The 13,521-nt window shown below is 42.4% G+C and overlaps 1 protein-coding gene across 3 annotated transcripts in view; it reads right to left on the bottom strand.

Annotated features, from left to right (window-relative positions):
* MAP3K21 (mitogen-activated protein kinase kinase kinase 21) overlaps positions 1-13,521 on the bottom strand; it is a 65,240-nt gene that overhangs the window by 19,610 nt on the left and 32,109 nt on the right. For all 3 annotated transcript variants that reach the window (XR_006299756.1, XM_043596289.1, XM_043596290.1), the window contains exons 5-6: positions 10,232-10,472; positions 2,143-2,265 (exon numbers count right to left, since the gene is read on the bottom strand). Coding sequence is in view for 2 of the 3 variants with exons in the window: in XM_043596289.1 (XP_043452224.1) it covers positions 2,143-2,265; positions 10,232-10,472 (364 nt within the window). In the remaining variant the exon portion in view is untranslated. The remainder of the gene's footprint in view (positions 1-2,142; positions 2,266-10,231; positions 10,473-13,521) is intronic.

Genomic DNA, 13,521 nt, shown 5'->3' on the forward strand with positions numbered 1-13,521 from the left:
AGAAGACATATGAATGGCCAACAGGCACATGAAATGATGCTCAACGTTACCAATCGTTAGGGAAATGCAAATCAAAACCACAATGAGATATCGCCTCACACCTTTTAGAATGGCCACCCTTAAAAAGACATGAGAGAACAAAGACTGGCAGGGATGTGGACTGCTGGTAGGACTGCAAATTGGTGCAGCCACTGTGGAAAACAGTATGGAGGTTCCTCAAAATATTAAAAATAGAATCTCCATTTTACCCAGTAATTCCACTTATGGTAATTTATCCAAAGGAAATGAAAACACTGAAAAGATACCTGCACCCCGATGTTCATAGCAGCATTATTTACAACAGCCTAAACATGGAAACAACCCAAGGGCCCATCGACAGATGAATGGATAAAAAAGAGGTGGTGTGTATATACAATGGAAGGTTACTCAGCCATAGAAAAGAAGGAGATCTTGCCATTTGCAACAACACGGATGCACCTAGAAATACTATCTGATCTCACTTATATGTGGAATCTAAAAAAAAAATCATAGAAAAAGAGATCAGACTTGTAACCAGAGGTGGAGGGTGGAGGAAGGGGGAATTGGAGGCAGGTGGTCAAAACGCATAAACTTTGAATTAAAAGATAAATAAGTACTAAGGAGGTAATGTGCATGATGACTATAGCTACCATTGCCATATGATGTAAAGAAAAGCTGTTAGGAGAGTCAATCCTAATAGTTCTCATCACGAGGAGAAACATTTTTTACCTTTTTTTGTCTTTCTTTTCTTTTTATTGTTACCTATCGGAGAAGAAAGATGTGCAGTAAACCTATTGAGGTAATCAGTTCACAATATATGGAAGTCAAACCACCATGCTGTATGCCTTAAACTTATACAGTGATGTGTGTCAATTATTCCTCAATAAAACTGGAAAAAAAAATAGAACTATCCATGATCCAGCAATTGCACTTCTGAGTATTTAGCTGAAGAAAACAAAAATACTAACTTGAAAATACACATGTGCCCCTATGTTCACGGCAGCATTATTTACAATAGCCAGGACGTGAAAACAACTTAAGTGTCCATCAACAGACAAATGGATAAGGAAGACGAGGTATATCTATCCAGTGGGATATTATTCAGCCAGAAAAAAGAATGAAATCTTGCCATTTGCAATAACATGGATGGGTCATGAGGGCGTAGTGCTAAGGGAGATAAGTTAGACAGATAAATACTGTATGATCTTATTTATATGTGGAATCAAATTAAAAAAAGAAAAAAGAACTCATAAATACAAAGAACAGATTGGTGGTTGCCAGAGGCAGGGGGTGGATGAAATGGGTAAAGGGGGTCACAAGGCACAAACTTGCAGGTACAAAATAAGTAAGTCCCGGGGGTGTCATGTAGAGCATGGGGACTATAGTTAATATGGTATTGCATATTTGGAAGTTGCCAAGAGAGTCAATTTTAAGAGTTCTCATCATACAAAAAATAAAAATAAATTTTGTAACTATGTATGGTGACCGATGTTAGCCAGACTTATCGTGGTGATCATTTTGCAAAACATGCGACCCTTCAACAACATGGGTTTGAACTGTGTAGGTCTACTCACATGCTGATTTTTTTTTAATAAATACAGTACAGTCTGGTATATGTATGATTTTCTTAATAATATTTTTCTCTAGCTTACTTTATTATAAGAATACCATATATGATACATGTAACATGCAAAATATTTGTTCATTGACTCTTGATGTGATCAGTAAGACTTCTAGTCAACAGTAGACTATTATCCGTTAAGTTTCTGGGGAGCCAAAAGTTATATGTGGATTTTCAACTGCACTGCTAGGTGGGTGGGTGTTCAGTGGCCCTAACCCTCATGTTGTTTAAAGATCAAATGTATATACAAATATTGAATACTTACGTCATATACCTGGAACTAATATAATGTTACGTATCAGTTACATCTCAATTCAAAAAAGAAAAAGAAAATTAGACTAAGAAATGTCAGACCAAATTTCGTTTTCTGAATGGTTGTGACATCTATGAATGTCACGTGTTCGTTACAAGGACCTTTAATACACCTTGGGCTGGATGGAATCCAAGTCGGTTCACGACGGAAATCCCCCCCAGGAGCCCCTAGGCTGGGGGAGAAAGCTTACGCTGTATCGCTCGGAGCCGAGGAATCACCGTGGGGCTACTAGGCGGACTGGAACCATTGCTGTTCAAGCTCCTCCGTTTGTCCAAGTTGGGAGAGGCCTGCACGGTGATTTTATGCTGGAAATCTGTGGGACATGGAAACAAGGAAGAATTAAGGTTTCGTGGTTTTTAAGTTCCATTCATGGCCACTTTCATCAGCACAAAGCAACAAAAGCAAAAACTGCCCAAGGGTAAGAAGGCAGGTATCTCTGGCTCTGTTGCTTGGTTTCCTTCTTCTCTTCCATTCAGGGTTCAAGTCAAAAAATAATGACTCAGAGCATACGATCGGTTAGGTACGGTCAGACACATACAGAACAATGAGACACTGAGTACTTGCAGAATCGAACCATCTTCTGGGAAGAAGAGTTACCTTTGTGTAGCCTGATATGCTTATAAACAAAATTAGAAGAGGAGATGCCTTGGACTTAAATGAGCCTTGGTTCTGTCACTAGCAAACTCTGGACCTCAGACGAGTCTGGACCTCAGACCTCTCTGAACTGGTCTCCTCAACTGTTAGACAGAAACAACCAACATTGCACAGATTGCTGTGGTGATTAAAACAGAAAATGCAGTTAAACGCTAAGGCGGGGCAGGGGGGGGTGGTTTCAGGACAAAACACTCCCCCCAATACTCCCCCTTAACCTATCACATTTCTTCACAACTGTCCACTCTTCATCAAATCTAGCATAAAAATACTCTGCTCTGTTTTTACGGGGTCTTCATTTCCTTAGGGAGGCTCCCTGTTGTATAAAACGTACGTTAAATAATTGCTTTGCTTCCCCCCCCCCTCCGTTAATCTGTCCTTGACAGTCTGATTTTCAGACCCAGACAGGGACCCTAAGAGGGTCAAGGAAAACTCCCCAACCCTGTCTCAGTTAAAAGCATTTTGTGGTCAACATACCCTACAAATCATAGTTAATCTGACCCAACCTTAATTTGGGCAGCTGCCACGGAAGAGTATGTGGACAATATGGGAATATACAGAAGGGGTTATGTGACCAGAGGGAAGTGGAGGGTGTCTGGGAAAACTCTGTCAACTGTAAGAAAGTTATCAAAACCTTAGACCCAGGTAAAGGAAATTATTGGGTGTTCTTTCAGAGTGCACGGCTGAGCTTAACCTTTGACTTTCTCTTGACAGGGCTAATTTTTACAACTCCGTCGGGGCAGAGGTTAACTTATAGATTCTATCTGGTGGCAATACCAACAATTTCTGTCTGGTGTGAAAGACAATCCCCAAGGTTCTGGTTACTGCCATCCTGGGCACTAACCAGATTTGTATTTAACCTAGCAATCTAACCCTAACGTCCCCTTATTAAATTGCCCGTACATACTTAGCTGCTCAAATTCTCAATGAAACCAATTTTAACTGGTTCTCTGGTTATTCAACATTTTTTATTTATTTTTGGGACAGAGAGAGACAGAGCATGAACGGGGGAGGGGCAGAGAGAGAGGGAGACACAGAATCAGAAACAGGCTCCAGGCTCTGAGCCATCAGCCCAGAGCCTGACGCGGGGCTCGAACTCACAGACCGCGAGATCGTGACCTGGCTGAAGTCGGACGCTTAACCGACTGCGCCACCCAGGTGCCCCAAGGTTCTCTGGTTATTAACGAGTTGAATAAAAATCTTGGACACGTGTCCATTTCACATTTGAAAGAGAGCTATAATTTTCCTTTCTGAAAACTATACTTTATGCTTTATTTAAAAAAATTTTTTTTTAATGTTTATTTTTGAGAGAGAGAGAGAGAGAGAGAGCGAGCGAGCAGGGGAGGGACAGAGAGAGAGGGAGATACAGAATCCGAAGTGGGCTCCAGGCTCTGAGCTGTCAGCACAGAGACGCACGCGGGGCTCGAACTCACGAGCCATGAGATCATGACCCGAGCCCAAGTCGGATGCTTAACCAACTGAGCCATCCAGGCGCCCCTATACTTTATGCTTTAAAGAACTTTAAAGAACCACCCAGTGTTTGGAAAGAGGGGAAGCTGGAATTTGGTAGCCCAGACATCTATCCAATCATTCATGTTAGACGCCTGCAAATTTTTAATACCGTCTCCTCCCCCACCCTCCATATCCAATTAAACACAAAATAGCTTGTAAATTTGGGGTTACAGATTCATGTCAGAGCTATCGTTGAGAAATTTATATTCTGGCTTCTGGAAGCAGCCAACTCCACATCAGAATCCCAGCTTACCACTTCCCAGCCACGTGGATTTTCGAGAGGTGACTTAACCTCCTGGGGTCTCGATGTCTCCATATACAAAACTGGATAATAAATAATGATTCCTACTTTGTAGGACAGCTATGAAAAATTAAATACAAAGAAGTACAGAAAATATTTAGCTCGGGGCTCCTGGCATAATACGTGTTCAGCAGATACAGGTTAGTCATTCTTTTTGTTCTCTCCGTCTCTACGGCATCCATCATTCCACGCCGAACCTGCCACATTTTCTCTTGATCTTCCTGCACCTCTCCCCTGGGCCCCTCTACAGTAGTCAGATGCATTTTAAAAACATATGCCAGACCATGCCATTCCTCTGCTGAAAACCCTTCAAAGGCTTTGCTTTTTTTTTTTTTTTTTTTTTTTGAGAGAGAGAGAGAGCATGAGCGGGAAGAAGGGCAGAGAGAGAGAGGGAGTCACAGAATCCAAAGCAGGCCCTGCATTGTCAGCACAGAGCCCGATGACAGGCTCGAACTCACCAGCCATGAGATCATGACCTGAGATGGAGTCAGTGCTTAAGGGGCTGAGCCGCCCAGGCGCCCTTAAGTTATTTAAGTTCTTAAGTTACAGAGATCAAAATGCTAACACACTCGGGGTTCTTCGTGCCTCTAGCCTCATCCTGCCCTGTTCTCCTGTTATTTGCTATGGTTTGAACCAGGGGTCGGCAAACTTTTTCTGTCAAGTGCCACATAGGAAATGCATGGCCTCTGTCACAATTACTCACATCTGTTGATTTAGCAAGAAATCAATTATACAAGAGACATAAATGTGTTCCAATACAACTTGCTTATGGAAATGGCAATTTAAATTTCATGTAATGTTCACGTACCGTGAAATACTGTTCTTCTTATTCTTTTCAAGTATCTAAAAGTGAGTGAGCCACTCTTAGCTTGTGGGCTGCACAGAACAGGTGTGGTAGGGTAGATTTGGCCCACAGTGTGCAGTTTGCTGAGCCCAGGACAAACCACACGGGTCTTGCTCAGTTCCTGGCAGGAACTAAGCCTTCTTTTGCATGTGCTCTCTTCCTTCCCCTCTGTATTCAGTCAAGTCTTATTTCAAGTCTCAATTTAAAATTTTTGCCAGGGCGCCTGCGTGGCTCAGTTGGTTAAGCGTCTGACTTCAGCTCAGGTCATGATCTAGTGGTTGGTGAGTTCGAGCCCTGTGTTGGGCTCTGTGCTGACAGCTCAGAGCCTGGAGCCTGCTTCAGATTCTGTGTCTCCCTCTCTCTCTGTACCTCCCCCACTCACGAAAGTGGAGAGGGAGAGCTGTCAGACACGTTCTGTCTCTCTTTCTCAAAAATAAACAATAAAAAAAATAAAAATTTTTGTGAATCCTTTTATTTTCATTTTTTTTTTAGAGAGAGAGAGAGAGAGAGAACACCTGGAGCAGAAGAGGGCCAGAGAGAGAGGAAGAGAGAGAACCTCAAGCAGGCTCCATACGAGGGGCTCGATCTCACAACCCTGGGATTGTGACCTGAGGCGAAATTAAGAGCTGGACACTTAACCAACTGACCCATCCAGGTGCCCCCAAATCTCAACTTAAATGTTACTTCTTTAGGACAACTCTCTTGATCTTCGTAAAGCAGGTGACATCTTTCCACTACTCACTGTCATATGACTTTTCCCTCATAGCAGTTAATAATTTTATCAAGTAAATAAGTATTTAATTATTAGCTTAAGGTTCGCTCCCCTCCCAATACAGCGTCAGCTCTACGCTGGCAGGGGCCATATAGACTCCATCACAGTACGACCCCAGCGCAGGCTGGCGAAATGCCTCGCCCATGAAAGATACTCAGTAAATCTCTGCTGAATCAATATTTTATCTGTTTACGTTTATAAGTAACGTAAGGGCAGAGATCATGTTTATTTTTTCGCAATCCCTATTACTTGATCATGGTAAATCCTCAAGTATTTGTTGAAGGCAAAAATGGTGTTAAGGTTTTACAACAGAATCCGACTGGTGCTCACTTACAGTCAATTGCTGAAAAATACACAGCTGGGTGTAGGGTGGTTTGGAAGACAAAACAAGTGGAAACGAAGTAGCAGATGGGAGGCTTCCTCCATCTACCAAGATCTGACCCGGCAGAGAGCAGTCTGCATAAAGATCGGATGTGAGAGAACAGTTCAGCAGGTGATTGGACTGATTGGCGGGTGGGGGAAGGTTAAGAGAAACAGTCTTACCCGTAGGTATGAAAGAGTTTATTTTAGACTGAAGTGCTTTATACAGGTTCAGCTAGCCCCATGATACGTCAGAACACTGGAAGCAAATTCCCCACGAGTTTTGGAGAAGGAAGAGCCACCAGCCCAGAGCAGAGCAGACGGCGGCTGTGTTCTTGTAGCCCTCAGAACTAGAACCCAGAACCAGACCACAGCATGGGAACGATAAACCAGGTGGAACAAGGGATGGCCAGGTGACCAGCAGAGAACATCTGTAAGGCCAAGGAGGAGTCGCACAAGTACCAGACTGGATTTTAACAATACCTAAGATTCAGAGTGCTTCTGATCTCCTGGAAAAGTCTAAATAATTTCTCTCTCACAAAAAAAGGAGTCTAAGTTTAAAAAAATTTTTTTTAATGTTTATTCATTTTTGAAAGAGAGTGAGAGGGGCGCCTGGGTGGCGCAGTCGGTTAAGCGTCCGACTTCAGCCAGGTCACGATCTCGCGGTCCGGGAGTTCGAGCCCCGCGTCGGGCTCTGGGCTGATGGCTCAGAGCCTGGAGCCTGTTTCCGATTCTGTGTCTCCCTCTCTCTCTGCCCCTCCCCCGTTCATGCTCTGTCTCTCTCTGTCCCAAAAATAAGTAAATGTTGAAAAAAAAAATTTAAAAAAGTGAGAGAGAGAGAGAGAGAGAAAGTGGGGAGGGGCAGAGAGAGAGGGAGACACAGAAGGCAAAGTAGGCTCCAGGCTCTGAGCTGTCAGCACAGCGCCTGACGCAGGGCTCGAACCCACGAACCAGGAGATCATGACCTGAGCCGAAGCCAGACGCTTAACTGACTGAGCCACCCAGGCACCCCTGGATTCTTTATGTCTTAAACATAAAGAAAATATTATTTTTGTTTGTTTGTTTGAGAGAGAGGAGTGGAGAGAGGAGAGAGAATGAGAGAGAGAGAGAGAGAGAGAGAGAGACCAACCACATGCACGGGGAGGGGCAGAGGGTGGGAGAGAACCCAAGCAGGCTCCACATTCAGCATGCAGCCCCACTCTGGGCTCCATCTCACTACGGTGAGATCACGACCTGAGCCAAAATCAAAAGTCGGACATTCAACTGTCTCAGCTACTCAGGGGCCCCCCAAATATTATCATAATTACCCTTGTCCCTGTGAGTTGGGGAAAGGCTGACTTTGTCCCAGTTCTACATTTAGGAAAACTGGCGGATGTTCAGTTTTTCATCCTACTTGAGAGAATAATTGTCTCATGGCAGATTCTCATGAGGTCCCCAGACTTTTGAGTAAAACTATACTTGTGTTTTTATTGGCAATATTGATGTTTCATGACAGTATCAGTGGGAATAATCATTTGACCCTGCAAATAGTAGCATTTGCACACACATACACACACACACACACACACACACACACACACACTCTCTCACATGTGCACACGTGAAGGAAGATGACTGTGGCCGGCTTTCGGCATTTCCGAAGTGGTTAAAATTAGGATCCCATTGCTTTTGAAAGATACCAAATTTGAAGGCTTCAAACCTTCTTTGCCTTATTTTATAGGTTCTAAACATACAACTCTGGCCTGAGATAAACATAAGGCAGAGCACGTGGTACAAAGTGGTCACCATAGAAATACATCTACCGTGATCACTCTAAGATCCCAACAAGTTCCAAGAATTCACAAAGTACAATTTATACTTTATGTAGATGATATCGTCTACACTTTTGTAGATTATATCGTCTCATTTTATAAGCATCCACCCTTGTTTGGGGAGTGCCCATAAAGGACTGCCAGCGGAAGGATTACGTTGGAGTTTTCTAGTGGTTAAGTCATCACAGCTATAAATAGTCATAAGATTAAAAGTTATCCTCAGTGATTCTGAAGGACAAAATTATGATGAGCTAATTTTTCACATTTAATAACAAGTTTTTGGAAGAGGGAGAGGCACAAATATTAAAGGTCAGTTTGTAGGAGTCTCCAATATGCTTCTGAGAAAATTTTTAAGCTAGTTACACATAGGGAAAATTTCCTGCAAAAGGGGTTCAAGCAATTTGTACGCTGAAAAGAAACTACCACCGCCATTCGAGCTGCTGTCTAGCAGATGTTTCTTCCTTAATAGTGTCCCGCTAAACAGTACTAACATTTGGTAACTCAAAGAATTTTCTAGAAGACAGTAAGTTCCTTGGAGGTGCAAATAATTGCTTTCTCTTCTATACTAAGCAAAATTCCTGGAGGAAATAAGTAACTATCGTTACAGTTATCATTTTTCTCTTTGGATCTGTGGATATGTATCCTACTTTGGGACACTATGCAAGTAAATTGTGTGTGTGTGTGTGTGTGTATATATGTACCTGTGTATATGTGTGTGTGGGGGGGGGGGGGGGGTGAAAAGCTGGGGGAATCTAAAGAGAATCGATTTCCAGAGCAGTAACAATCTGACAACAATGTAGCAACACCTTGTGGCCAGAAAAGGTAAACCCCATGCTAAATTAAAGAAACAATTTCATTCTTTGAAAATGGATTAGGACTATAGCAGATTTTTGGGGTATGTTTTAATGGGAAATCTTTTATTGAATGCCATAAGGCAAATAAATGTAGAACAAATTCTCAGAAAGAGAGAATGTAATCCAGGAACAATATAAATCTAGCAAAAATAGTCCAACATATTTGGTCTGCTACAAGTGAAGACAAGATATTGCGGAAACACGATTTGAGATGAAAAGCAGGAATGAAAGTGACCTCAGGAATCCTGAGACGTTTGCTTTAATCACCTTACCACTGAAGAGTAAAGAATCACGGGAATGATTTAATTTTTTTCTTCCAAGTTTATTTTCCATCAGTTTCTCATTAGCCATGCCCCTCCCAAGTCTCCCAGGGAATCGGTGAATATTAATTAGCATAACCTAGTCGCAACACAGATAGAAGGCTGATAGAGCCAAGACCTGGAGAAATTCTGAATTTTTCTATCATCTACACTTGAAAGCAGAAGCCTCATCATAAATAAAACAGTTTCTTTTAAATTATGTGGGACCCACAAGACAGCACAGTCAGTGGTCCCCCAAGTTACACTTTGGCTAAAAAGCAAACATCCGAAGAGATCCTGATAAAAGATCTTTTTTTCCTCCAGAGAGGTCAAAGGTAAAGGGAGGAAGGACCACACACAGCCTGCTTCCACTACATCAAACCAAATAATCAATAACGTATACTGTGTACTCACCATGGCCACACATCAGCGATTTTCTGACTAACTGAGGGCATTGGCAATAATCCAAAAAGTCACATTATGTTGGGAGGTTTCCAGTAGTTTGTGATAAGTAATTTTATAAGACAATGTATACATACTTTATATAAAAGAAAAGTGTTGTTGGGGTACCCGGTGGCTCAGTCGGTTAAGCGTCTGGCTTCAGCTCAGGTCATGATCTCGCGGTTTGTGAGTTCAAGCCCTGTGTCGGGCTCTGTGCCAACAGCTCAGAGCCTGGAGCTGCTTCGGATTCTGTGCCTCCCTCTTTCTCTGACCCTCCCCTGTTCATGCTCTGTCTCTCCCTGTCTCAAAAATAAATAAATGTTAAAAAAAAAAAAATCTCATCCTGCCGTCTCTTCCCGGGCTGGAGACAACAAAGAAGCCCATCACACAGATGACATTCAAAACTCTTGCGACACACGCAGGCGAGCGCATACCTGAAGGTAAGCTGATGCGATGTCCGTCTTTGAGCTTTAACCGACTCCGCCTGAACTTTCCCTTCCTCTTCTTGACGTTGGGCTTCTCCTGGTTTAACTGGAAGATCAAAATGTTGAGCTCCCGCTCCAGCACGTCGATCTCCCGCTCGGCCAGCTGCTGCTCCCGCCGCTTGAGCAGCGCCTCCTGGGACTTCTGCTGGAGGGCGGCCCGGGTCAGCTCCTCCTCGCGGGACCGCAGCTCCTGGGGCACAGAGCACGCAGTGTAAGCAAGAAGCAAGCGGGGGTGGCTCTTCTCCAGCTCAGCCCCCCGCCGCCCCGGTCCTCCCGGGGCAGCAGCCTTGGCAATCAGGACAGCGGGAGCTAAGACCTCCCCGGCCCAGCACTGACTCAGACTACAAGCAATCCGCCTGCGCTCTGCGTCCTGAGTCTCAGGGTCCCCAAAAGGCGTCACCAATTTTTCGAACCCGATTTTAACACTTCTCCCTCCTCATCGCTGGCCCTCACGATCACCTGACACGGAAAGTGTTCAGTAACATAGAGCAACAGAGGACAGAGGTGATCGACCCATTTCCCAAATAAAGCCAAACGGTAAGACTTGACTGATTAAAGGAGAATCATTCTACTCATGAAAGACCACAGTTCAGATTTCTCTACCTGGGAAGAACTTCGTTGGGTTATTTAAGGATTTGCTTAGGGGTTAGAACATCGTGGTGGAGAGATTCCAGGAACAACAAAGCTAATGGGTCAGAAGGCAGCGGAAGGCCCAAGAGAAATGAAAATGAGCATCCCTAAAATTGTAAGCCCCTGGAAAATGAATTTTTCAGGACCCCATGGATGAATGAGAAGTATCACTTCTGACACAGATCGCATGAATTAGCTCATGAAGGCCGCTCTGTCACAATTAAAGTCTAACTTCCAAAACTTGGCTTTGGTTTCAGAATTATTTAGCTTCATAGAAAGCCCATGAATTAAAGAATACAGTTAATCCTTGAAGAACACTCAGTTGGGAGCATTGACCCTCCCCACCCCCACCTTGCCATGGAAAATCCATATATAACTTTTGAGCCTCCAAAACATAACCACTAAAAATAGCCTACTGTTGCTGAGAAGTCTTACCAACCACAGTCAATTAACATGTATTTTGTATGTTATATGTATTACAGAGTGTATTCTTGCAATAAATGAAGCCATAGAAAAGAAAATGTTTAATAATAATGGAGAGAAGATATATTTACAGTCCTGTACTGTATTTATTGAAAAAAGCCACATATAAGTGGACCCACATAGTTTAAACCTGTGTTGTTCAAAGACTGACTGTTCCTATTAGGAAAAAAGTACTCAATAGTAAAACCAAGAACTCTACCAAGTTTTAAAATCACACTTCCACTCTTATTTCATTTCTATAAAATGTTATGTGTGTCTTTTTTTTTTTTAATGTTTACTTATTTTTGAGAGAGAGACAGAGTGTGAGCGGGAGAGGAGCAGAGAGAGAGAGGGAGACACAGAATCGGAAGCAGGCTCCAGGCTCTGAGCTGTCAGCACAGAGCCCGACGCAGGACTTGAACTCACGAGCGATGAGATCACGACCGGAGCCGAAGTCGGATGCCTACCGACTGAGCCACCCAGGCGCCCCTAAAATGTTCTCTTCTTTACCAGAGACATAAATGTTCCTTTTAGTGCTGAACTTCTTTCTCTTCTTGATTGCCCTGCTACTAAATCAAGCAGTCATACTGAAATCAAGGCATTTGCAAACTTTTATTTACACTGCTCCAGAAAATTTAATCTTAGACTGTCCTAACACCAGAAGCTTTGTTAGAAACTATAGATGCCAGCTCAGATGTAGCTTTGAGCTAGGAGCTGTGAGAGCTCCGAGGACTGGGCAAACATATCACACTTTATATAAGCAGCCACACTTGATACAGCCCATGTCAAGAATACTGATACAGAAAAAAACAAAACAAAACAAAAAAACCAAAACACTCTAAAATAGAGGTTCATGGAAGAAACCAGAGCTGAGGCATGGGATTAAAATGTCAACTCAAGTCTGCTAATCCCTTGGACTTTTTATAGAAGGGCTCAATGAATACATGGAGGCTGTCAGTACAATTATCACAGAGGAAAAACAGAAGACCCTCATTCCGTAAATAAATATAATAATATCAAGAAGAGACTGAGGAGTTCTAAAAAAAACAAAAAAAATTATTTATTCAGATCAAACGAATTCTGAATTTATTGTTAATTTGCAAAGTGGGCTGAAATTCACCTTTGAAACATTCTTAAAATTTGCTTTTTCTAAACAAAGCTCACAAAATTGCAAAAGATTTACTTAACACCAGTTGATATTCAAGTCACTTCTGCTAATATGTACCAGCTGATTCTTATTTATAAGCAGATCAGTATTTCTTCATTACATTATGCCAGACGTAAATTACTATATACTACATGAAAGGAAAGGAAAACGAAGAAAAAGCTACATATCAGAAAAAATTCTGAAATCTGTTATATAACTGATGGCTTTTTCCAACCAGTTTGTCCAAACTGGAGATCTTACCGTCGTGTATTTGGGGACAGAAGATACTTTCCAGTCAACTTTCAATGTCTAACTCATTACTGTCTGCCCTTTTGTTAAGATATTACTTTTCAGTGGTGTTGATATCAATCCAATTAGCTATTACGGAATGAAATGGCATAAGGTACAGATAAGGCCAGCAAATTCAATTAGGCTTTTTGTGTGTTACTACTACAATAATTGAAGAAGAAACCATTTTTAATTCTGGGTCCCGGGCGAAAATGTGGATCCCCTGGCCATGACTTTATAAATTAAAAACAAACACACACTTGCCCGAGACTTAAGAGAAAAAAATAAGATCAAAGAGAAAACAGCCAAAGTACTCTTCTTTCTGAATGCATTTTAAAACATTCAAAAGTAAAAGAAAAAAAAAAAGGCTGGAGTATTAGAACCCATTCGAATACTTTGAAATTATGAAGCATACACAAAAATTCTTTTGGTTGCTGAGATTTCTAAGCAGTAATATTTGTTTAATTGCTTGGCACAGGCCAGTCTAGTAATGGCAAATCCAGATTCCTGGCAGATGTTAATCATTAATGGCGGTATGTCTTCCAATAGTGGTTCAAAAACAGGTGCATGGACCCAGTGCACAAAGACAGACACACAAAGATAAGAAGCCAGGAATTTAGGGAGGAACCGATATCCGTGGAGGCTACAGTTTACTGAGTAACGCAGAGCACAGCCAAGTTACTGACCATTAATTCCAAGTCTGACGCCTCCT

Source organism: Prionailurus bengalensis, chromosome D2, assembly GCF_016509475.1.
Source record: "Prionailurus bengalensis isolate Pbe53 chromosome D2, Fcat_Pben_1.1_paternal_pri, whole genome shotgun sequence".
NCBI classification, from domain to species: Eukaryota; Metazoa; Chordata; class Mammalia; order Carnivora; family Felidae; genus Prionailurus; species Prionailurus bengalensis.